Raw genomic sequence first — 21,682 nt, forward strand, 5'->3', positions numbered from 1 at the left:
TCCATGTTATTATTGTGTGTTTGAGGGTACAGTTGTCCATTGTGGGTGTGTGTATGTTCAGTCCATGTGTTAACGTGGGTCAGATGTCAGGAGGCAGAGTTCAGGAGTCTGACAGCTGTGGGGAAGAAGCTGTTCCGGTACCTGGTGGTCTTAGTCCGGAGGCTCCTGTAGCGCCTCCCAGAGGGCAGGAGGGTGAAGAGTCCATGTGATGGGTGACTGGGGTCTTTGATGATTTTCCCAGCCCTTTTCAGACACCGCTTCCTGTAGATGTCTTTTATGGCAGGAAGTGGTGCTCCGGCGATGCGCTGGGCAGTTATCACGACCCTCTGCAACGCCTTCCGGTCCGAGGCAGAGCAGTTCCCGTACCAGACTGTTATACAGTTGGTCAGGATGCTCTCGATGGTGCAGCAATAGAAGTTCACCAGGATGTCTGAGGACAGGTGGTTCTTCCTCAAAGTCCTCAAGAAGAAGAGGCGCTGGTGAGCCTTCTTGACCAGCTTGGAGCAGTTGGTCGTCCAGATGAGATCCTCGGAGATGTGGACTCCCAGGAACTTGAAGCTGCTCACACGCTCCACAGCGGTCCCCTTAATGTGGATGGGTGGATGTGGGTCAGCATTTCTCCTGTAGTCCACGATGAGCTCCTTGGTCTTCTCGGTGTTAAGCAGCAGGTTGTTTGTGTCGCACCACTCAGCCAGACGATCCACCTCCTCCCTGTAGGCGGCCTCATCGTTGTCACTGATGAGGCCAATCACCGTGGTGTCATCTGCAAACTTAATGATGGTGTTGGTTGCTAAACCTTCTATCAGGAGCCTTGGTGTTACCATTGACTCAGCTCTGACTTTGGACGCTCATGTAAAATCTCTGGTTCGCTCCTGTATTTATCACTTGAGAAACATTGCTAAGCTGAGTCATATTGTATCGTGCTCCGAATTGGAAGTTGTCATTCATGCATTTGTTTCATCTCGTCCGGATTATTCTAATTCTTTGTTTACTTGTTTATGTAAAGCCTCTTTGGAGCGTCTGCAAGTCGTTCAGAACGCTGCTGCAAAGCTTCTGACCAAGTCCTCCAAGTCCTCCCATGTCACACCCCTGCTGATCCAGCTGCACTGGCTCCCCGTTAAATTCAGAATCCACTTTAAGGTTTTGACCTTGACTTTCAGGGCTCTGCATGGACAAGCACCAACATATATAAGTGAACTTTTACATCCATACATTCCCAGCAGGTCCCTGAGGTCATGTGACTAGGGCTTGCTGGCTGAAAACACACAAGGCTGAAAACAAAAGGCGACTTTTGTGACTGTGGCCCCCAGACTGTGGAACTGTCTCCCTTTGAGCCTGAGATCTGTGGACTCAGTGGTCGCTTTTAAAAAACAGCTAAAAACTCATCTTTTTAAACTTGCTTTTGGTTGATTTTTATGTTTTAGCTTCTGTGAAGCACTTTGTGATTTTTATCTTGAAAGGTGCTATATAAATAAAATTGTACATACTTATTTTGCGAGTTGGTTATTAGGCGCTGCTCCAGCCACCCAGAGAACCCCCCGCCGCCTCGCCCTCTCCTCCCTGCAGCGGGCGCTCCTCGCAACCGGAGGGCACCCTTACTCCCAGCAAAAGGCCGTAAGAACACCGATGGGTGCCATTCCCAAAATTCGCTGGCATGACGTCGGGGCAGCATCAGTACGAGCAACTTTTTTTGGCCGATGCCCGTGATGCCGCCCTGGGCAAATGCCCATGTGGCCCATAAGAGAAACCGCTACTGCTCCCACCTGACAATAAAGTGTCTCAGGCAGCGAGCCTCAGCCTGAGCCACGGAGCAGCAGCTGGGACTGAATATTTTATGCCTGATTATTATCTGGATCATGATCAGCGGATTTATCGGCGCTCTGGATCAATAACTGCTTATGTGCTGCTGCAGTCCCTCCTCCCGCCAGCAGGGGGAATCCTGCTCTCACATCAAACAGCGCAGGAACCCTCAATCTCTGCGCATGCTCACCGGAAGTAAACAAATCAGCATGGCAGCACGCTGCTTGGAAAGAAGCGATCGGCAGTATTGATGATAAACGTATCGATACAGTTATTGTCGCTGCTGAGGGGAGGAGTTGATCATCGATCAACTGATGGTTTAATCAGTCAGCTGCAGGATGGAAGCAGTGAGGAATCGACTGGCCGAGTGTTCACAGGAGGCTCACGGTGAGGCTCACAGAACCGATCCGAGCATTGATCACAGATAGGTGACAGCTTCGGCTCTGGGACTATTTCTTTTGCCACAGAAAGTAGATCCGACTCAGAGCGGCTCACAGCGCATGCTCGTTATCGGGCTGAATGTTTGATGTTTACCTGTTTGGTTGAATTACACATGTGACACACCTGCCCTGCTGTGAGGGGAGGGGTCATAAAACTACAGACTGTATATCCAGACCCACCCATCAGCAGATTAATAACTAACCTGGCCGTCTGCTTCCTGTCACGTGATGCCGTTGGTCTCTTAAACACACCTGACAACATGCAGATCCTTCCACTGCTGAGAGGCTGTGCAGAGGTTAGCGAAAGAAGTCTGGATGATTAAAAATGGAGGGCAGGGGCTGAGGTGGGGCCTCCTTTTGCAGGGCAGACTTTGCTGAGTGAGTGGGTAAGATGTGTTTTTCATTCGTTTCCATGGTTTCAGCTTAAATGTCGCTGTGGTGACCCTTGCTGTCCTTACTGGTCTGTGTCAGCTTGTGAACCTGGAATATCATGACCAACCACGTCGAGTGTGGGCGGGGCTTTAGAGTTCTCCAGACTGTCATTAGAGGTGTGATCATGTAGTTTTACCGAGCAAACAGGAAATAAGCTCACGTGATTATAATATGAATGACCAATGCTGACATCAGTGCCCCACCCACCCATGTATCTCAGGTGTTTGCTTATCAATCAGCATTGCTGATCACTGATTACTTTTCAGATCTGTACCTGAACCAATCGGTGCCCTACCTGGACGGGCCACCTGAGCCGCTGCAGTTCCACCGTGACTGGATCGCTCCAAACAAGCCCTGCATCATCCGCAACGCCTTCAGCCACTGGCCAGCCCTGGCCAAGTGGAGCCCTGACTATCTGAGGTAAGCAAGCCCCACCCACCCTTGTCACTATGGTAACAGGTCAGCTCCTAATAAATGAAGTCAGGATTAGTTCATCCAGATAAGAGAGAGATATTCTGTGGAGCTCGTGCATCATCATTTTCAGGCTCGAAGGCGCTCAGCTGTCCTTGTCAGGTGTAGATGTCACATGATTGTTTTTTTTCTCTGCAGGGAGAAGGTGGGGTCAAAGGTCATAAGCGTGGCAGTGACTCCAAATGGCTACGCCGACGCGGTAAATGGAGATCGATTTGTGATGCCTGAAGAGAGACAGATGAGCTTCTCCTCTGTTCTTGACATCATCGAGGGGAAGGTGAGACTGCACGCTGCTGTCCGAATGGCCCTGCATGAATGCCACCTTACTAATAAAGTTGTCTTGATTGAATGTGCAGGTGGACAAAGGGGGCGGAGTCTTCTATGTCCAGAAGCAGTGCTCCAACCTGCTGCAGGAGCTGCCCGAGCTCACTGCTGACGTACAGCCGCACATTGCCTGGATGAGCACGGCACTTGGTGAGCTGTTAGTCTGTCTGCGATGTTGACCAATCAGAGTGTCTCTCACAGATTTGCAGAATCCACAAACATCGCAGGAAGTCGAGAGCATCACAATCCAGTCTGTGAAAATGATGTGTGCGTGATGACGGTGATCTTCACAGGAAGCAGTTTCAGTGCGTTTCCTGTCAACTGGTCTCTCCATCTCCACCTTTGCGGAGAAAACAGGTCCAGCCGAACTCCATAATTAACCTCAGTGTGTGAAGAGGACTCTCCATTTACATGCACAAACTGGAGTCTATTAGATAGATATGATACAAACCACTGCAGCACAGTACCTGTAATACCTACAGCATGTTCTAATCGCTCTAATGGGATATTATGGTCTACAGTATCGAACGCTGCACTGAGGTCTAGCAGGACAAGCACAGAGATGAGTCCACTGTCAGAGGCCATAAGACGATCATTTGTAACCTTCACTAAGAAATTGAATTATTATGATATAACAATAATTATTGAATGAAATTAAAATCAATTATTAAATCAAAAAGCTCAGCGGAGCAGATCCAGCAGCTTCTGTTTTGATTAAAGAGGAAAATAAATCATCATGGTAGGGAAGGACCCCCCTCCCCGCTTTTGAATAACACACTGCCCTCCATGTTTCTCCTCCTGTCGTCCCTGCCGCAGTAACTGTGTGACCCAGAGGGGGACCCACCCCAGTTTGACCACCAGCTGATCTGACTGTTATCCTACTGTTTTCTCCTTTCAGGAAAGCTGCCGGACGCTGTGAACTTTTGGCTCGGAGAGGCGAACGCCATCACCTCCAGTGAGACCCACGCCTTGATCTCACTCTCTCACTCACTCACACGCGAGTTGCGGCGTGGTGATGCTGATGCGTGTTTCTGTGTTTCAGTGCACAAAGATCACTACGAGAATCTTTACTGCGTCGTCTCTGGAGAGAAACACTTTGTTTTGATGCCGCCCACAGACCGCCCTTTCATCCCCTATGGTAACCATGGCAACCACCAAGTCTTCTCTACAGCAATAACCATCCACCTGTGGTAACCATGGTAACTATCTCCGCAGGTTTGTTCCAACCAGCCGTTTACCATCAGAGAGATGACGGCGAGTTCGAGGTCATCGATCAGAGCGACTCAGAGATGGTGCGTTCAGGTTTTCTTGTAAGGCTACGTCCACACTAATGCGTCTTCGTTTGAAAACGCAACGTTTTCTCTCAGTCTTGGCCTCACTGAGACGCAGCATTTTGAAAACACGACAGAGCTGTCCCGTTGTAGTTGGACACAACGCAGACTTTCTAAAATCACTTTGTACATGCTGCATAGCTTTTCTTCAGTTCCTTTAATTCTCACTCAGTTTTGTGCAGGACTGGAACGTAAGTGTTTTCACAACCCTGTGAAAACAACTGAAAGTGTGGGCGCGGAACGTTTTCAGACGAAAATCACGTTTTCAAATCTATCCGGGCTAGTGTGGACGCAGCCTAAGTCTCAGCACCTCATTTCAAACCACACACCTCCATGACTCCCCCTCCCAGGTCCCATGGATCCCTCTGGACCCACTGAACCCGGACCTGGAGCGGTTCCCGCAGTACCGCCGGGCGCGGCCGCTCCACTGCAGCGTGAAGGCCGGAGAGATGCTGTACTTGCCGTCGCTGTGGTTCCACCACGTACAGCAGTCACACGGCTGCATCGCAGGTACCTGAACGTACCACGCTGTGTTTAACTTTACTTTGATCAATAATGGACAGACACGAGCAGATAATCGATCAGATAATCTCAGTGAGGCCTTCACACTAAACACATCCGCTCCCGTTTTGTCTGCAGTGAACTTCTGGTACGACATGGACTACGACATCAAGTACAACTACTTTCAACTGCTGGAGGCTCTGTGTGAGGTCACAAGGTCCACGTGACATCACAGCGACAGTGCCACATGGCCAATGAAGTTTTGTTTCTGTGGTGTTTGCAGGTCAAAGTTGGTCAGAAAATACATTTGACTAAAGCTCCTCTCCTTCATCGTTGGAGTCGTCATCAGCAGCCCAGCCATGGTTTCCCACGATTCTTTATTCACTTTGAGAATAAAATTTATTGTTCTGTCACTGAAAACTTCATCAATAACGTTCACCTGGCGTGGATTGATTCCACTTCCTGTTAGTGCCTTTGAACGAGCTGCGGATCAATAAAAATAAAAGTCAAACTTTCTCTTTGTGAATTTAACATTTGAATTACTGACAGTTTCTTTCCCTGAACGGCCGCTGCCTGCGGAGGTCGAGAAGTTAACGAAGGAAGGACCGACACAGACAGGAAACAATGAAAAAAGCTCTTTATTAAAGCACAGAAAAACGGAGCAGACAAACGACACACTCTAAAACTCTCAATCACCGACTCCACGCTCAAGGCCTCGATTCATCAATGATTATCAATCAGCTGATCGCACAGGAAACAAACACTCAAATGTAAACAAACAAGGTGCACAGAGAGGTCGTCGACCCCTGAAGCTCCACCCACTCACCCATCTCTCAGCCTCCATCAGTCAGGTGATCATCAGGAACCTCTGCATCTCAGAATCAAAAAGATGAAGCTTAATCAATAAGCCAATCAGCTGATCGATCAGTAAGAGGGTCAGATAAACCTGCAGAAAGTTCAGGAAGCCAAATTTTATTTTAAACAAGTCAAAACAAGGACCCGCCCACAATTATTCCTGAACAGCTGATTGATCAGCTGGGCCAATCAATCAGACATAATGATGATCAATAAACTTCTTCTACTGTGATAAAACAAAGTTTCTTTAAAAACTGGCGCATGACCTCAGAGGGAACATTGACCATGCAGCTGTTTTAGGCTCCGCCCCTGAGGGAGGGAGGTGGAAGAAAAGTTTAGCCATCCTGATTGGTGCAGACGTGGAGGTGTCGGGTGGATTTCCGTCATGGTTACAGACGTCCGACTAATAAAGTTTCATCTGTTTTAAGAAATATATATTTATAAGTTTCTGACAACAGGAAACGGGACAAGGGGGCGAGACGCGTGATGACCACCTGCTCTGCTCCCACCAGACGCTGCTCAGACGGACAGCTGCTGAGTCATATTTTTACTTTTCATCGCTTTGATGCTGCTATCAGATAACTCTGTGTGCCCTTATTTTGAAAGTTCAGCTGTTGCTAACCAGTTAGACCCACCCCTTCCTGTGTAAAAAAAAAAAAAAAAAAAAAAAAAAAAAAAATCTAATTATCGGGTCATACATCTCTGCAAAAACATGAAGCAGTCTACTTAGCTTCTGTTTTCAAATTAAAAGTTGAAGGAAACCCACGGTTAGGACATTTTTTTTCTGTTGGTGATCGTGATCAATAAAGTTCAGGATTTCAGGCCTTTTGACCAATCAATCCCTCTGAGATGCAAATTGTTTTTGTTATTATTTTGCATTATTTTGGAGGTACGGCTCCTGTTTATAAAAATAAATGAATAAAGGCTGAATCTGAATAAATATTATCGATAACTCAGCCTCATCAATACGATGATCAGGAACCAGCCAGTGAGGAAGAGTCCTGGCTGAGACTCCTCCTCCAAACCTGATCACTGATCAGTGAGTGATATCGATCTGCAGATCAGGCTGTGGGGGGGAGGGGTGAGCAGCAGGCGGCGCCGCAAGGCCAGCGCTCCGTCAGACGCAGGGAGATGCTCAAACATCTAATCGATCAGCAATCAATAATCAGAATCAGTCACTACGTCTGCCGGAGCACCGATCTTTAACCTAAACATCATCCAGCTTAAAGTTCCATGGCTTTTTGATTTGTGGGCGTGGTATCCTGCGTGAAAGCGTTCTGATTGGACGCTGCTGACATCACACACAAAGAGCACAAACAGCCTCTGCCCGGCACACACTCACAATCAGTCGTCATGGTTACTCCTGCGGTAGATGGGCACATTAATGCTGTGGAACGCCGGGACCCAGCGGTTGTCATGGAGACCCACATTGCAGCCAGGCGTGTCCCTGCGGGCGCCATGGCAGCACATCCAGTACCCTGGGCCATACGGCAACGCCTGGCAGTACGGCTTGTGGTGCCAGCGGCACAGCGACACATCGCCGCGCCCGTAACGCTTCTTGCACTGCTTGCAGGTATCATCACGGTAACGGGGGTCTGACACCCACAGCGAGTCAGCGGGCCGCACGCCGTAGTTCTCGATGATGAACTTGAAGTAACTGCAGGCGCACTTGAGCGCGGCAAGGCTCTGCGTCGGCAGCAGTAGGAAGATCTTGACGAGCAGGTGGTGCGGCAGCGCTGTCAGGTACGGCTGCGGCTCCAGCAGCTGCTGCAGCCGCTGACGCTTCTCAAGGAAGTCCTGCGACGCCGACGCACGCCACACCAGAGGCGCCGAGGCAGGGTTGCTAACTACGCCAGCATCCTCAGTTCCGCTCCTCCTAGTCTTCTCTGATTGGCTGTCAGTACTGCAGGGGGAGGGCTTAAAAGGTTGAAGCACATAGGTGGCTCTGTGGCATGGGGGGTGGTGTGCCGAGTGTGTGGGGGAGGGGGTGGAGTCTTCGCATTTCTCAGGTGTTGGAGACAAAAACAATAAGCCAGGCACAGGCTCCTCCTCCTCAGAGGGCGGGGCCTTAAGGTGAGTCTCTGTTACAGTGCGCTCCCTCTCCACACCTGCAGCCTCCTCCGACTTGACCAGCTCACCTGAAAGGGGCGTGGTCAAAGCTGAGGCCGGAAGACAGCCGACTGGTTCCCTGCTCAGACACTGAGCTGCAGGTGATGATGGTGACGCAGGCTGGCTGGGGGTGGAGCTGTGACCTGTGGCAGCGGCGAGCAGCACACGCCCCGCTGTCCTCCGCAGGCTGTTGCTACGTGACAGGTTGCCCTCTGCCCGCCGCCTAAGACATTTAGACTCTAGTCTCGCCACCATATCTGACACTCTGATGCTTTCTGGCTCCTCCCCCCTGTGCTCCGAGCCGTCCCTGAGCTTGGTGGGCGGGGCTCTGGAGAGCATGATAGTGGTGCAGCTCCTCTGGAGAGCGAGCAAAGGTTTGGAGTCCAGCTGCTGCTCACTTACTCTCTGCTCCAGAAACGCCACCATGTCCACCACTGACACTTTCAGATCCGCCTCCTCTGCTGTCCCCAGTTCGCCACCACACTGCTGACCGGAGTTCGGGCGCTGCGGAGCAGGTCTGAGGTCACAAGCACTCTGGTCTTGCTGAAGGTTTTGGGTGTTTCCGGACCGGCGGCGCCGTTTGGCGGTACAGTTTTCATCCCAGCTGCCCTTTGCCTTCACGGCTCGTGACAGCCCCGTCCCAACGCTGTAGTTGGTGCATGGTGCCGGCGCCCTGTCCCTGCTGTTCGCAGCACACTCGCCACCTCCGGCACTATCTTCTCGTCCCCTCTCTGAAACAAAGATGGCGATCTTCTCACGGACGTGTCCGGGTTTGATGACGGTCCAGACATCCAGCGGCGTGTCGGCATCCTCAGCGGCAGTCTGGAACAGTTTGGGCGTGTTGTTCTCGCAGCCTGGCGGCAGCAGTGGGATGTGCTGCAGGGTGGTGCCGGACTGCGTCTTGAGGCAGAGCGACGTCATGCTGCTTGTGATGGCGTTTGCTGGGCATCGCAGCGTGTTGGCGGAGATTACACTGAATGGGAAGCGGCTGCTGCTGCCATGGTTACCAGTGTACGTCCTGAGCAGCCCCCCCTGCTGGCTCACAAACAGACTGCTCCGCTGCGTCCCCGTCTGAACGCCGGACGCATCGAGACGCAGCTCTGAACGCACGAGCTTCGGGTAAGACTTCAGGTGCATGAAGGTCCTGTGGGGAGACAGAGAGGTCACATGATTAAAACCCAACCGAGATATTGACTTATCAAAATAAAAGACCCCAGGAAATTATCGACATGTTTGGCATTCAGATTTTCAAAATAAAAGTCAGATAGAGGTGTTTCCTGTGGGTGCGTCTCAGATCAGAGCAGGTCAGACTCTCTCCGAGGTGATTCTGAGATATTTCATCACCCGATCGTGGTGTAAACATTTCAACACGAGATCACGTCAGAGCTGATCTGAGGTCAGGCTTCCTCTCCTCCTCATGAAGAACGCCTTATTAGTCCGAGGGAGGGCCACACTGGTTTTACTGGAACACTTTACCTCTGCTCGTAAAACTGGGATGTGGAGGAGGCCCATGGACTTCCTGTTACTCAGGTGAAGGCGGCACCTTTTTGCCTCAGTAATGAACAAACTCATGTGTGTTTATGGTCAGCGCCCTGACAGACTGCAGCTCCTCTCGCGTCCACCGGGGGCTGCTGTAACTCTCCTCCTTCAAGCGAATAAGAAAAGCTTGTTGCTTATGTTTGGTGGTGGGGGACAGCTGATATGAAAGGGGGGGGGGGGGGGGGGGGGGGGGAGTCAGTTGCAGAGACCAAAAACACACATGTTCAGCTCCCTTTGATGTGCACACTGCCTCACTGTGGGCGTCACAGGAACTGCAGGTTTAAACCGGATAATTTGGATTTGTTTGTTCTTCGTTCTTCACTTGCCCTCCTCATGTTTCTTGACCACATGTACCGAGCATGTGCAGAAACGCATGTTTTTAACGTTTTGGGTGGTGGATGCCATCATGACGAAGGCTCGGTGAAGCAGCATTACCTCAGCGCTCGGCTGGGCCCGAGCCCGCAGACACGCCCGCACAGATGTGGAGGAAACCACGACAGCTTCATGCTCTCGGCTATCAGTCGCATGGACTCGCATGTGTGTGACGTGTTCAGGACACTGATTATGTTAATGATCGGTTATTGATTGGAGAGGACAAAACGATCTGTGCGCTCAGACACAGACAGAGTGAGAAACTTTGACTCTAATTTTGTCTGAATGTGTTTAATGAGTCATTTTACTTCACAGGGACTTTTTTTTTTTAACCTCCTAGGACCTGCGTCCACATATGTGGACATCACATTTTGGGTTATTTAGACTAAAATACTCAATTTTGCTCTACAAGGGCCTGATATCCACTTACAAGGACATTATACTGCCACTGTTCTATCAACATTTTAAACGAATATCCTCATATGTGCCTCTGATTTTTCTTAGAAACAAAAATCAGGTTAAAAAAAAACAAAAAACAAACAAACCTTGTAATTCTTTGTTTTTACATTTATCGGGTCCCAATGAGCCCAAATATCAAAAAGAAATTAAAAATTAATTAATTAAATTTTAAAGTTAATTTAATGAGGATTTTTTTCTTTTTCAGTGATTTTATTCTGTTCATTTCATTTTTTGTGTTTATTGAACATTCGGGATAAATAAAGTCAATCTCACCCGGCGCTGATCATTACTTGTTTTCAGTGAAGCCATGTCACCTGGCCAACAGTCACATGACCGGCAGAGTTCCCTGTCACGCCTGCGTCTCAGCCGTTCAGGGTGAGACACAGGGTTTTAATAGTTTTGCAATTTTAATTAGTTTTTATTTTGATTTAGTTTTGACTTCAGATTTTCAATTTTATATCAGTTTTAACCAATTGTTTGCTAGTTTAGTTTTTATTTTTTGAAAATCCTTAATTTCAGTTTAGTTTTGATTAGTTTCAGTTATAGTTTTAGTTGTTTGCAATAATTAAGTGTAACAAAATCCCAGTTTCATCATATCAGTCATTCTCTTCTGCTTATCCTTGGGTATGTTGCTATTCCAGCTACCATACCCTGCACCCTGCACAGGTCGCCTGTCTGTCGCAGGGCTAACACGCAGAGACAGACAACTCACATTCCCACCTATGGGTTCTTTAAATAAATAAATAAATAAATACATAAAGGCAGATGAACAACCATTGATACCAGGCAACTATAAAATGTATATCTTGGCCCCAATGAGACTATTAACTCTTGCAGCACCGGGTGTTCGTAATTTTGGTTCAAGTGAATTGATAAACTTTTTGAAGGCAATTGACTCACATAGTTATGTAGATATCCCCGTCCTGTTGTCTCGGGATGCATCACGCTGCCTTGCCTGGGGTTAGCTTCTGTTTTCTGGGGATGAGGGTTGAGTGTGCTCCCTTACCTTCTCAAGGTAAGCTAGGTTAGTCTTCTTGTGTGAGCTTTTCAAGTGCACTTTAAGGTTTGTGGGATTTTTCCCTTTAGAAATGTCCCTCATAATTTGTCTCTTTCCACTACAAGACACTTGCTTTATCCAAAACACAGTCATACTCAAAGTAATCCCAAATTGGACTCTGGCGCTTTCTCCTGACTTTTCCTGACACGATTCTGCACGTGGACAGAGCAGCAACACAGAAACACTGGAAACTAAACTTCATTTTCACCCTTGACTATTGTAGGACACGCACACATCAATGAAAACTAAACACATTTTTGCTATAAATTCAGTTCATTTTAGTTAGTTTTCCTTTTTTTGTTTTTATTTCCGTTAACGAAAATGTTTTTTCACTTCTAGTTTTCGTTAACGATAATAACCTTGGTGAGACTAGACAGATTAAAGGAGCGCCATCAGGTTTACAGCTGTGAGTGAAGGAGGACCTTCCTGCTCCCCGACGGCCGTGTCAGGTTCTTTCTGGGAGAACATAGTCTTCCTCGGGCTCAGCTGAGGGAACACCGAGGTGTTCCCAGGCCAGCTGAGAGACATTATGTGTCCAACGCGTCCTCCCAGTAGGACATGTCTGAACCCCTCAGCTGGACTCATCTCTGAACTGAACCCGCACAGGTGACGAGACAACGCCCGCATTCATGAATTTAAAGCAGGATTTTAATACTGCAGCAGCAGCATCGCCGTAAGAACAGCTTTCCCAGCAGATAAAAGCTGTTTTAAAGCCCATTATGAATAAAGTTGGCTTGGATAAACCCTGCAAATACCAGCCGGGCCGTGCAGACAGCTCCGTGTGAAGTGTCCCGCGTGCACAGAGCTTATACAACCTTGTGAAGCTTACAGAGGCAGGACGCACTCAGAGCTCTGGGTTTGCAGGATGACCTCAGTGATGATGTAACCCGTGAAAAAGGTGTGTTTGTACGAACACATCACAGTTACACAACCGTGCTCAGAAACAAAAAGCCCGTTTGAACACAGTAGCAGTGAAGTCGGCTCTCATCCAATCAGATGCGGATCCACAGCGAGACGAGCTAAGGTTTCTGAGCGAGAGGAGTTTGGTTTCCAGGCCGTCGGCACTGCGCCTGAGAACAATTAGGATTACACAAACCGCAGCAGGGCGGCCAATCAGAGCCAGGTATAAAACACACTGGGAGCACACGGAGGTCAGAGGTCACACGCATGCAGCGAGGGATGAGGCACAGCTGTGTCATCAGCAGCGTTTCTGAGGTATTCATGTCCTGGTCAGCTCTTTAGATTCAAAACAGCCGCCCAGTGGTGTTTCAAGATGGCTGCCGAGGTGGTGATGTGAACAAACTGATCCAGAATCAGAACCCGGAGCTCTGATCTGTCGCACAGCATCTTGGGAGTTGTATTCATGTGTTTCTCTGCATCACTTTTACACAATGCTAACTGTGTTTACCTCCACTCTGTGTGCTGATTGGCCGGTGGTGGTGCTGGGGGGCGTGGTACTGGTTTGAGTGACAGCTCCGCTGATCCTTCAGCTTCACATTTCTCAGACGTTCGCCTTGACTCCTCCCACACAGGAAGCTAAACCAGGCGCTGTTTCTCCTGCGCCAAGGTCTCCAAAGGAGTCAGGATGTGACCGCACACACACACACACCCTGCAGGAAAAAACAAGCACACACCAACACATCAGTGACTCACACACACACACACACACCTGAGGTCACGGCCCAGGTGTATAATCCTCACACCGTAAGCAGCTTCATAATCATCAATATCTTCAAAATGAAATGAAAACATGTTCTACAACAGCTGGATCAGACATGCAGACTCAGACTGGGAGGACTGGGAGTGAACCAGCAGGGCCAGAAGTCAGTTTACGACACGCGGAGCAGCAGCGAGCTCACAGCCTGCAGGAAAAGCTCACCGTTCATCAGACAAACCTGCAGCTTGCGTCTATAGTGAGACACCAGCTCATGATACCTGACAGCCAATCAGCTGCCAGCTCTGTCCTCTCTGTCTATATAAGGAGCCGGTCACAGTGTGTTCAGTACACACACAGGCGCACAAACACAAGAGTGCGCACTGGTGTGCGTTTGTGCTGTTGAAGCAGGAAACTGTAAATATTTCAAAATAAAAGCTGACAGTTTAGTGACCAGCCGTTTCTCCTCACAGCTTCATAGCTGATTAATTCCCGCCACGTCTCCCAGCTGAGACGATCTGCAGGTGCTTCCTGCTCCCACAACAGGAAGAGTTCAGGAGAAACCTGAATGACATGGACCTGCTCACCTGCACAGGTGTGACAGGACTGCAGGTGTCCTGTAGCCTCACGTTTTCACCCCTTTCTGCTCAACACGTAAAAAAAGGACGGCAGGGATAGCTCAGTAGGTAGAGTGGGGGGCCCATGATCGGAAGGTGGGGGGTTTGATTCCCCTGAAGAGCTACCCTGAGGCATCCCTGAGCGAGGTACCATCTCTACACACTGCTCCCTGGGCGCCCAATGGCTGCCCACTGCTTCACTGAGTGAATGGGCTAAATGCAGAGAGGAATTTCCCCACGGGGATTAATAAAGTACACTTTGTTCTTTTTCTTTCTTGACTCTGTTCCTTCAAGCGTCAAAGATTATGATAAGAAATGATTACCGATCAGCTGATTGATTAACCACACACACACCGAGGAGCCCGAGCGGGGGATGGAGTGGAGGCATTTCCCTCCTCCCTCTCCTGAAACCACCTCCTGCTGCTGGATCTGCAGCTTCCTTCTCTTTTGTTTGACGTGAACCAGTCAGAGACATCCTGATCAGGATCAATACACAAGCCGAGTCAGTCTAAACAGGGATCATTTCAAAGCTTTGTTAATGCTAATGAGCCAGATGCTGACTCTGATTAAAGAACAGACAGCGAGCTTATGCTGGAGCACTGCAGGCCTCATTATTTACTGTGTTAACAGGAGATTATTGATTGTTTGGGGATTTTACGATGATACTGAAGTTTTTATATTCCACCTTCCCCTGATGGAACACTGATCCAGCAGCCTGAGGCCGTCAGGTCTGATCTGACACGGGCGAAAGTAAAGATAAACAAACACCAACATCTGCCTATGGTTTCATCTCTAAGACATGCTGCCGTCCACCGAGTGGCGTTCTAACTGTGTCCCAGCCTGTCCGACGCCTGTTCCCTTCAGGGTGAGCAGGAGCACTCAAGCACGTGACCTCATTTACATTTGTAACATTCATGATAATAATCTGTATGACATCTCCACAAAAAGTTGATTAGAATCCAAATAAATTGTTTCACACTGAAGATCTGTAACTCTGCAGTGTCCTGAGCCTTCAAATTAAAAGCTTCTTTAGATCAGTGATTAATCATTAGCATCTTTAGTGCTGAGTCACTGATCAGGAGCCTAAAACATTCTGTACAAATGACAGAGGTCTGTGTTTCAGGCCACTGATTCTTCTATTTACTTAACCAGGAAACCCCTGAGACTAAAGTCCATTTACAGCCAAGAAAGCACCACATTAACAGGTTATATGAGTGGTCAGGTTTAACACAAGCAGAGGAGGGAGCTGCTGAGGAACAAGGTCCTGATGGCTTCTCCAGCAGAGGCTCAAAGTCCTGTGAAGACCCCGAGGATCCTGAAGAGGAGCGAGTATCACAAAAACTGTGTTCACTCACATGCTGTGATCTCCACGGGCTGAAGACAGAGACACCAGCTGATAACGTCCACACACACACACACACACACACACACACACACACACACACACACAGAGTGTTTGTGGGCTCTGACTCATCTCAGGGTGTGACAGAGTTTAGAGGAATGTGTGTTTCTAAAGTGATTTTATAATCATCATGAGGACATTAGACCCTGTGGGAGCTCAGTCTCAGATCAGACCGGGGCAGACTCGGGCCAAACCGACCGCCAGCTGCTGAGTCTGCACTCCGAGGCTAACAGCTAGCAGCTAACAGCCTGTAAACTTCCCACCCTCCTGGGCCTCCGCCCTGCTAACGGCGAACATTAATCGGTAACCCAGCTGGGAGCGGCTTGGAGCTCCGCCACACCCGCAGCCACACTCGGTAAACAAAGTGTCCTGCACAAGTGCGCTGTTTACAAACAAACAACCGAGCTACACGAAAACAAACTTCGCTGCCGCAGCGCTAGTTAGCATGCTACTAGCTGCAGCCGCTCGCTCTCATTAAACACCTGGCTAACTAGCTAGCGTCTGCAGCTAACTAGCGGGGAGCAGAGGAGGACGGAGCGGCACGTCGATACTCCAGAGGACACGGAGGAAGTTTGAGGAGACGCTGCGGGTGGAGATCGGATCGTTTCCACCCCCACACCGACACCCAGCAGCGGCCCCGAGCCGCGGACTCTCGGAGAGGAGAGGCCGCGGGTCGCACTGACCTGAAGGAGGAAGCTGAGTCCGTCCACTGGGGAGCTCCGCTGGCAGCGACCGCAGACGGTGCAGTCCTCCGGTCCGGGGTGTCCTGACTGTCCGTAGCCCAGCTGCTGTCGGTGTCTTCGCTTCGCCGGTGCGTGGACCCACTTTTAAACTGTTTAACGCTTAAACGCAGCACGGAGGTGCGCGCTCCTCACCTAACTACATAGTAAAGCTCCCGATCGAGCACGCGCACGTCAACCTGCGGCTGTGCGTAATGACGTAGCAGTCCTAGCCTGAGCATCAACAACATGTAGGTTCGGTTTTGGCGACACCCAGAGGGCCGACACGCTTCATCAGTATGGACGATGATGGCTCAACGGCACGAAGGCAAGAAGGTCCCGGGTTTGAATCCGAGCAGGGTTCCAGGTCTGTGCTAAGCACCTCACAAGAACGGACTTTACACTTTACGTGTTGAGACTGAAAAGCCACGGAGTTCACCCGAAATAACCCAAAAGACTAAAGGTGTACATCCACAGAGACAGCAGGTCAGCTGATCACAGCCTGCACACCAACACAATCCTCTGCAGCTCTCAGTAGAAATGATCGTTAGTTTGATTGTTTTCCCCACACGGAATCATTACACTGATCTTCGGGTTCCCCACCCACTGACTCCACAGTCCACTGTGCACAGTCTGTTTAGGTGTGGAGGGAAGTCACACTGTGTAATCTTGACAACAGAAACTCGTTATTTTTTAATTCTCTGTCAGTGCGGGTTCCTACATAACAGATTCAAACTGAGTTCATACAGAATTACATTGGATTAATATTTGCATTTTCATGTACTAATTTTGTTTCATACAGCACGAGGTTCAGTTTCCTTTGTAACTGTAGACTTGTCCTTCAAGGAGCTACTTGTTACTTTCCTATGCTGAGTATACTTCAGAGCAGTACTTTTTCACTTTTACTTCAGTGAAAAAGTTGCTTCAGTACTTCAACTTTTACTGGAGTATTTTTAATCAGAATGTCTTTATTGTCATTGCTGCAGGTACGAGAGCAATCGTGGCTCAAAGAGTTTGCAGTTCGTCTTGTAACCTGAAGGTTGCCGGTTCGAGCCATGACTCGGACAGTCTCGCTGGTTGTGTCCTTGGACAAGACACTTCACCTACCGCCTGCTTTGAGGGCCCCGAAAGCGCTATATAAATGCAATCCCTTATTATTATTAAAAGCGGTTTCCAATCAGTGCATCATCCATAAAAACATTTTAAAAAATCTTTATGTATTAGAAGTAAAGAGAGTCTGTACTTTTGCCACCTCTGTGAATGACTCAGGTAAACTCTTCCTCAGAGTTACTGGCTGTGCTGACACGCTAACTTTAAAGTAATTCTATATTTTTTCGAGTGTATGTAGGAGAACTAGGGACACATTTGTTCCTGAATGTAGCTCTGACAGTCCGTCATAGATTTCTTTCTTTGTTTGCATGTTTTCCCACGTGTCTGCACGGCTTCTCTCCGGCTACCTCCAACAGTCAGTTCCACACTGCTGGTCAGTGTTTGTCAAGTTACTTGAAAGAAGTAATCAGTAACTAATTACTGATTACTTCCCCAAAAAAGTAATCCAGTTACTTTACTGATTACTTATTTTCTAAAGTAATTAATTACTTAGTTACTTTTTAAAAACACGATTTACAACCTGAAGAGGTGATAAAGCGATAGATCTTTCAGCCCAGTTCTACTTTTTCTACATAATCCATCATACAAAATGTAATCAAATGGAAAAGTCTCTTTTTTTAACTTGTTTTATCAGTTTTAATCTTTTAACTTTATGCATCAAGCAAAAATTTAATTATATGCAACATTCTCTGAGTTGAATAAATTAGTTTAACATTTAAACCTATTTTCTGCACATTCCAGCACATAAAATAAAATATTTTTTATGTTTACACTCACTCTTTCAAATAGATGCAAGTAAAACACAGCAGAACATAAATAAAGTCAAAGACTCAGTGGTCCTGTTGCTCTATTTTCATCTGTAAAGCAGGACTGCTGTAGGCGGAGGTTTGCCCTGATGCAGGTGTGCCGCGGTCAGTTGAAGAATCCGCGAGTTTTTCTGTGAGTTTCCCATTACGTCGTAGCGCACTCGGTGCCTGCTTGGAAGTTTAGGGGGTTTTTCGCTGTAAAAAGAAGTTTTCTTCCCACGCACGATGGACGCTAACGTTTTTGTCACTTTTTATGGAATCAAACTCAAAGTAAGGTCAGTACTTCCACGCTTTAAACGCTGCATGCTCATACTCTCTCCCACAATCGATATATGATCCACTGTTGATCTGCACACAGCTGTTGTCACTAACGGCGCACTCGCTTACGTCACTGTCGTGAGACATTCTCGCAAAAAAAATCACAGTTTTAGTAACGCAGTAACGCAGCGTTCCTACGGGAAAGTAACGGTAATCTAATTACCGTTTTTGCAATAGTAATCCCTTACTTTACTCGTTACTCGAAAAAAGTAATCAGATTACAGATTGCAGTAACGCGGCCCATCTCTGCTGCTGGTAGGTGTGAATATGAATACCCACGGCGAACCCCGCTTCTCACCTTATGGGGTCGAGGATGGGCTCCAGGCCCCCTGAATTGGATAAGCTGAAGTAAATGGATGGAAGAAAAATGAATTTATTTAAATGTGAATCCAAAACCTTTGCTTGTCACTAAGCTGCCAGGCTCTGAAGCCATGATGCCATTCTTCCTCTCTGTAGTTGTTATGAAGGGGAAACGTCTCTGGACCAGTTTCTTACATTAGGCTGTAAACATGTTTATTTTAACATGGGAATCTGAAGGGACGACTCACCGCTGGACAGTGTTGGGGAGTAACGGAATACATGTACCGCCGTTACGTATTTAAAATACAAAATATGAGTAACTGTATTCCCTTACAGTTACCGTTTAAACAGGTGGTATTCAGAATACAGTTACTTTGTTGAAATAAATGGATTACACTGCGGTACTTTCCTGTTACATTTTGTCGTGGGTCAGGACTGTTTGGGTTTTGTTTGACAGCTACATGCTGTTGTTCCAGGCGGCAGCGTTACGGTTGCCATGGTTACAGGGTGACGCTCACTCTCTCTCTGCGACTGTGTGTTTCCTGGGTGAGAGAGCGCATTTAGTTGTTGTTGTGCTAAGCTAACAGGCAGAATGCTACAAGCATAGCTCTAAAGAATGTAGCATCATGGGCAGTGTAGTCCGTGCTGCAGGGAGAATGGACTGCCATACACGTTATGTGTCTGTGAGCGCGAGGAGGGAGAAAAAGGGGAGTGGAAAGGTACGAGTTGTCATCGAGCAAAAACGGGAGCTGGAAGCATGTAAATATAATAATAACCACTGCAGCCAAGAAGAGTGCCTGACGAGCCCAGTTGTAAGTAAGCTATTAAGACTCGACTGTACACCGTGTTCGTGTTTTCCTCCGAAAACAATAAGTTCCGTTGGAGCAGTCTTTCAACGCCTCTCTCTGTGTCTCGCAAGAAAAGTTGACCCACACAACAAAGTAAAGCTATTTTTCGGCTACGAGCCGACAGGGACCCCGCCGTATTAGTCAGAGGTCCCTTTACTACAGTTCGGAGTCGCGGACCTTCAGTAATAGTAATAAATCACACAGCAATAGTACATTCACGTTGTTGTAAAAAGCATGATAATATATTAAGTAATCCAAAGTATTCAGAATACGTTACTGTCATTGAGTAATGTAACGGAATACGTTACAGAATACATTTTGGGGCATGTATTCTGTATTCTGTAATGGAATACATTTTAAAAGTAACCTTCCCAACACTGCCGCTGGAGCCCCTGCTGGACATTAGAGGAACTGCAGGCTGAACGTTTCTGTCAGGTGATAAATAAAACTGGGTATCATCCGCACAGCAATGAAAAATATGCAGTGTTTTCTAAAAGTGTTGTTCCCAGAACATAACCCCGTGGAGCTTCGTGAATAGCTGTTATGTGTAAAAAAACATTCCTTGTTTACGTGAACAAACTTAAGCAAGAGGAGGAATGTTATGACCCAGGGTCATTATTTGCGGTACGGTGTTGTTATTGTTTGTATTTGTATTCAGTGTTGCTTGTTTCCAGGTGGAGGCCACCCATTGGTGGAGGAAGGAAAGAGGCCAGCTACAAAAGGGGTTGGACTGGGTCGGCGAGCAGACTTCCTGGTTTCCCGTGAGCTGTGTGTCTGGGGACCGTCGTGGTGTGTGACTGCACGGGGCTGCAATATTAATGCTGAAAAAGGGGTTGTACCTGGGCTTGGTAGCTGTAGGGGTGGAAAGCCGTTTTCTTTTATTCTCCTCTTTTCTCCTGTTTCGGGTAGGGAGACAGGTTAGAGAATTGTATTTTGTTTTGGGATCGTGGGAGGTAAGTTAGCTCTGTTTTTCTTTCTAGTGTGTTTTGTTTGTTGTTTTGGCATCGCCCACCCTGAAGCTCGCTACCTGTTCAGTAAATAAATTAACCAACTCTCGTCATTCTGCCGTGGTGTGATTTTTTTTGTCGTTATTATGTATCGGGTTTATCTTTTTGTTGTGTTGCACCCCGGCTTCGGGCCGGTGTGTAACATAAATGGGGGCTCGTCCGTTTGAGGGATTTCGGGGTCGTTTGTGTGTAGTGGGGTTCGTGTGGGTGTGTGGGGGTTTTTTTGTGTTTTTGGGGGTTGTTTGTGTGGGTGGCCGCGGATGGAGTTTGATGTGGATAAGTTTGCCGAGGCGCCTTCCTTGCAGCAGTTGAGTCGGTGTCGGAGGGAGGATTTGCTGCTTATTGCGGGCCGTTTTGATGTGCGAGCGCCGGCGGGGGTGAAAAAGGATGATTTGCAACAGCTTGTCACGGTGGCTTTGAGCGAGCGGGGTTTGCTGTCGAGCGTGCCGCTTGTTGGTGGGACGGGCGGGGCGGCTATGGAGCCGTTGGCTCCGTTGTCTGTTCCTCCTGTGGCCGCCCCCTCTGTGGCTCCTCCTGCTCCGGTGGTGGGGTCGTCGGCGGAGGAGCTCCAGTTGTTGCTCCGCATTAAGGAGGTGGAGTTGAGTAGTCACCGGTTGGAGGTAGAAGCGATGCATTTGAGGGTGAGGGCGTTGGAGTTGGAGCGCGGACCTCCACCGCGTGCCCCTGACTCTACGCCGCCCACGCCTGCGCCCTCTGTGCTCCCTGCGCCGCCGGTGCCTGGTCCCGCCCCGGCTCTCCGTCAGGATTTTGATGTTGGGAGGCACATTAAATTGGTGCCGCCCTTTTGTGAATCAGAGGTGGAGTCGTTTTTTCCTGCTTTTGAGCGTGTGGCTGCCGCGTTAAAGTGGCCGGAGGAGGTCTGGGTTTTGCTGTTGCAGTGTCGGCTGGTGGGTAGGGCTCAGGAGGTGTGGGCTAGCCTGTCAGCATCTGAGAGCTTAGATTATGGTGTGGTTAAGGCTGCCGTATTGCGTGCTTTTGAGTTGGTGCCTGAAGCGTACCGTCAGAGGTTTCGGCAGTGTGTGAGGGGGGGGGATCAGACTTATGTGGAGTTTGCGCGCGAGAAGGGTTTGCTCTTTGATCGGTGGTGCCAGGCTAGTGAGGTTAAGGAGTTTGCACAGTTGAAGGAGTTGATGTTATTGGAGGATTTCAAGGGGTGTCTGCCGGAGCGGGTGGTTGTTTATTTGAACGAG

At 48.4% G+C, this 21,682-nt stretch overlaps 2 protein-coding genes across 4 annotated transcripts; one reads left to right on the forward strand and one right to left on the reverse strand.

Moving 5' to 3' along the window:
• The first annotated feature begins 1,988 nt into the window (after positions 1-1,988).
• On the forward strand, positions 1,989-5,830 carry jmjd7 (jumonji domain containing 7). The gene is made up of 9 exons (XM_004569907.6): positions 1,989-2,187; positions 2,939-3,092; positions 3,282-3,420; positions 3,500-3,617; positions 4,366-4,422; positions 4,510-4,605; positions 4,683-4,759; positions 5,149-5,308; positions 5,438-5,830. The coding sequence occupies exons 1-9, from the start codon at positions 2,139-2,141 to the stop codon at positions 5,524-5,526; spliced, it is 939 nt and encodes a 312-aa protein (XP_004569964.1). The 5' UTR covers positions 1,989-2,138; the 3' UTR covers positions 5,527-5,830.
• Positions 5,831-5,921: 91 nt separating this feature from the next.
• fbxo34 (F-box protein 34) lies at positions 5,922-16,260 on the reverse strand. Of its 3 annotated transcripts, XM_004569909.5 has the most exons (4): positions 16,047-16,260; positions 13,099-13,300; positions 7,497-9,407; positions 5,922-6,245 (listed from the first exon to the last, which is right to left on the reverse strand). In XM_004569909.5, exon 3 carries the CDS (start codon positions 9,398-9,400, stop codon positions 7,499-7,501), a length of 1,902 nt encoding a protein of 633 aa, XP_004569966.1. In that variant the 5' UTR covers positions 9,401-9,407; positions 13,099-13,300; positions 16,047-16,260; the 3' UTR covers positions 5,922-6,245; positions 7,497-7,498. The 3 variants fall into 3 exon arrangements, with proteins under 3 accessions (XP_004569966.1, XP_012779776.1, XP_014265624.1); XM_012924322.4 differs by having other exon boundaries at positions 5,922-9,407; XM_014410138.3 differs by lacking the exon at positions 13,099-13,300 and having other exon boundaries at positions 5,922-9,407.
• Positions 16,261-21,682: the final 5,422 nt, after the last annotated feature.

The sequence above is a fragment of the Maylandia zebra genome, linkage group LG19 (genome assembly GCF_041146795.1).
Source record: "Maylandia zebra isolate NMK-2024a linkage group LG19, Mzebra_GT3a, whole genome shotgun sequence".
Lineage (NCBI taxonomy): Eukaryota > Metazoa > Chordata > Actinopteri > Cichliformes > Cichlidae > Maylandia > Maylandia zebra.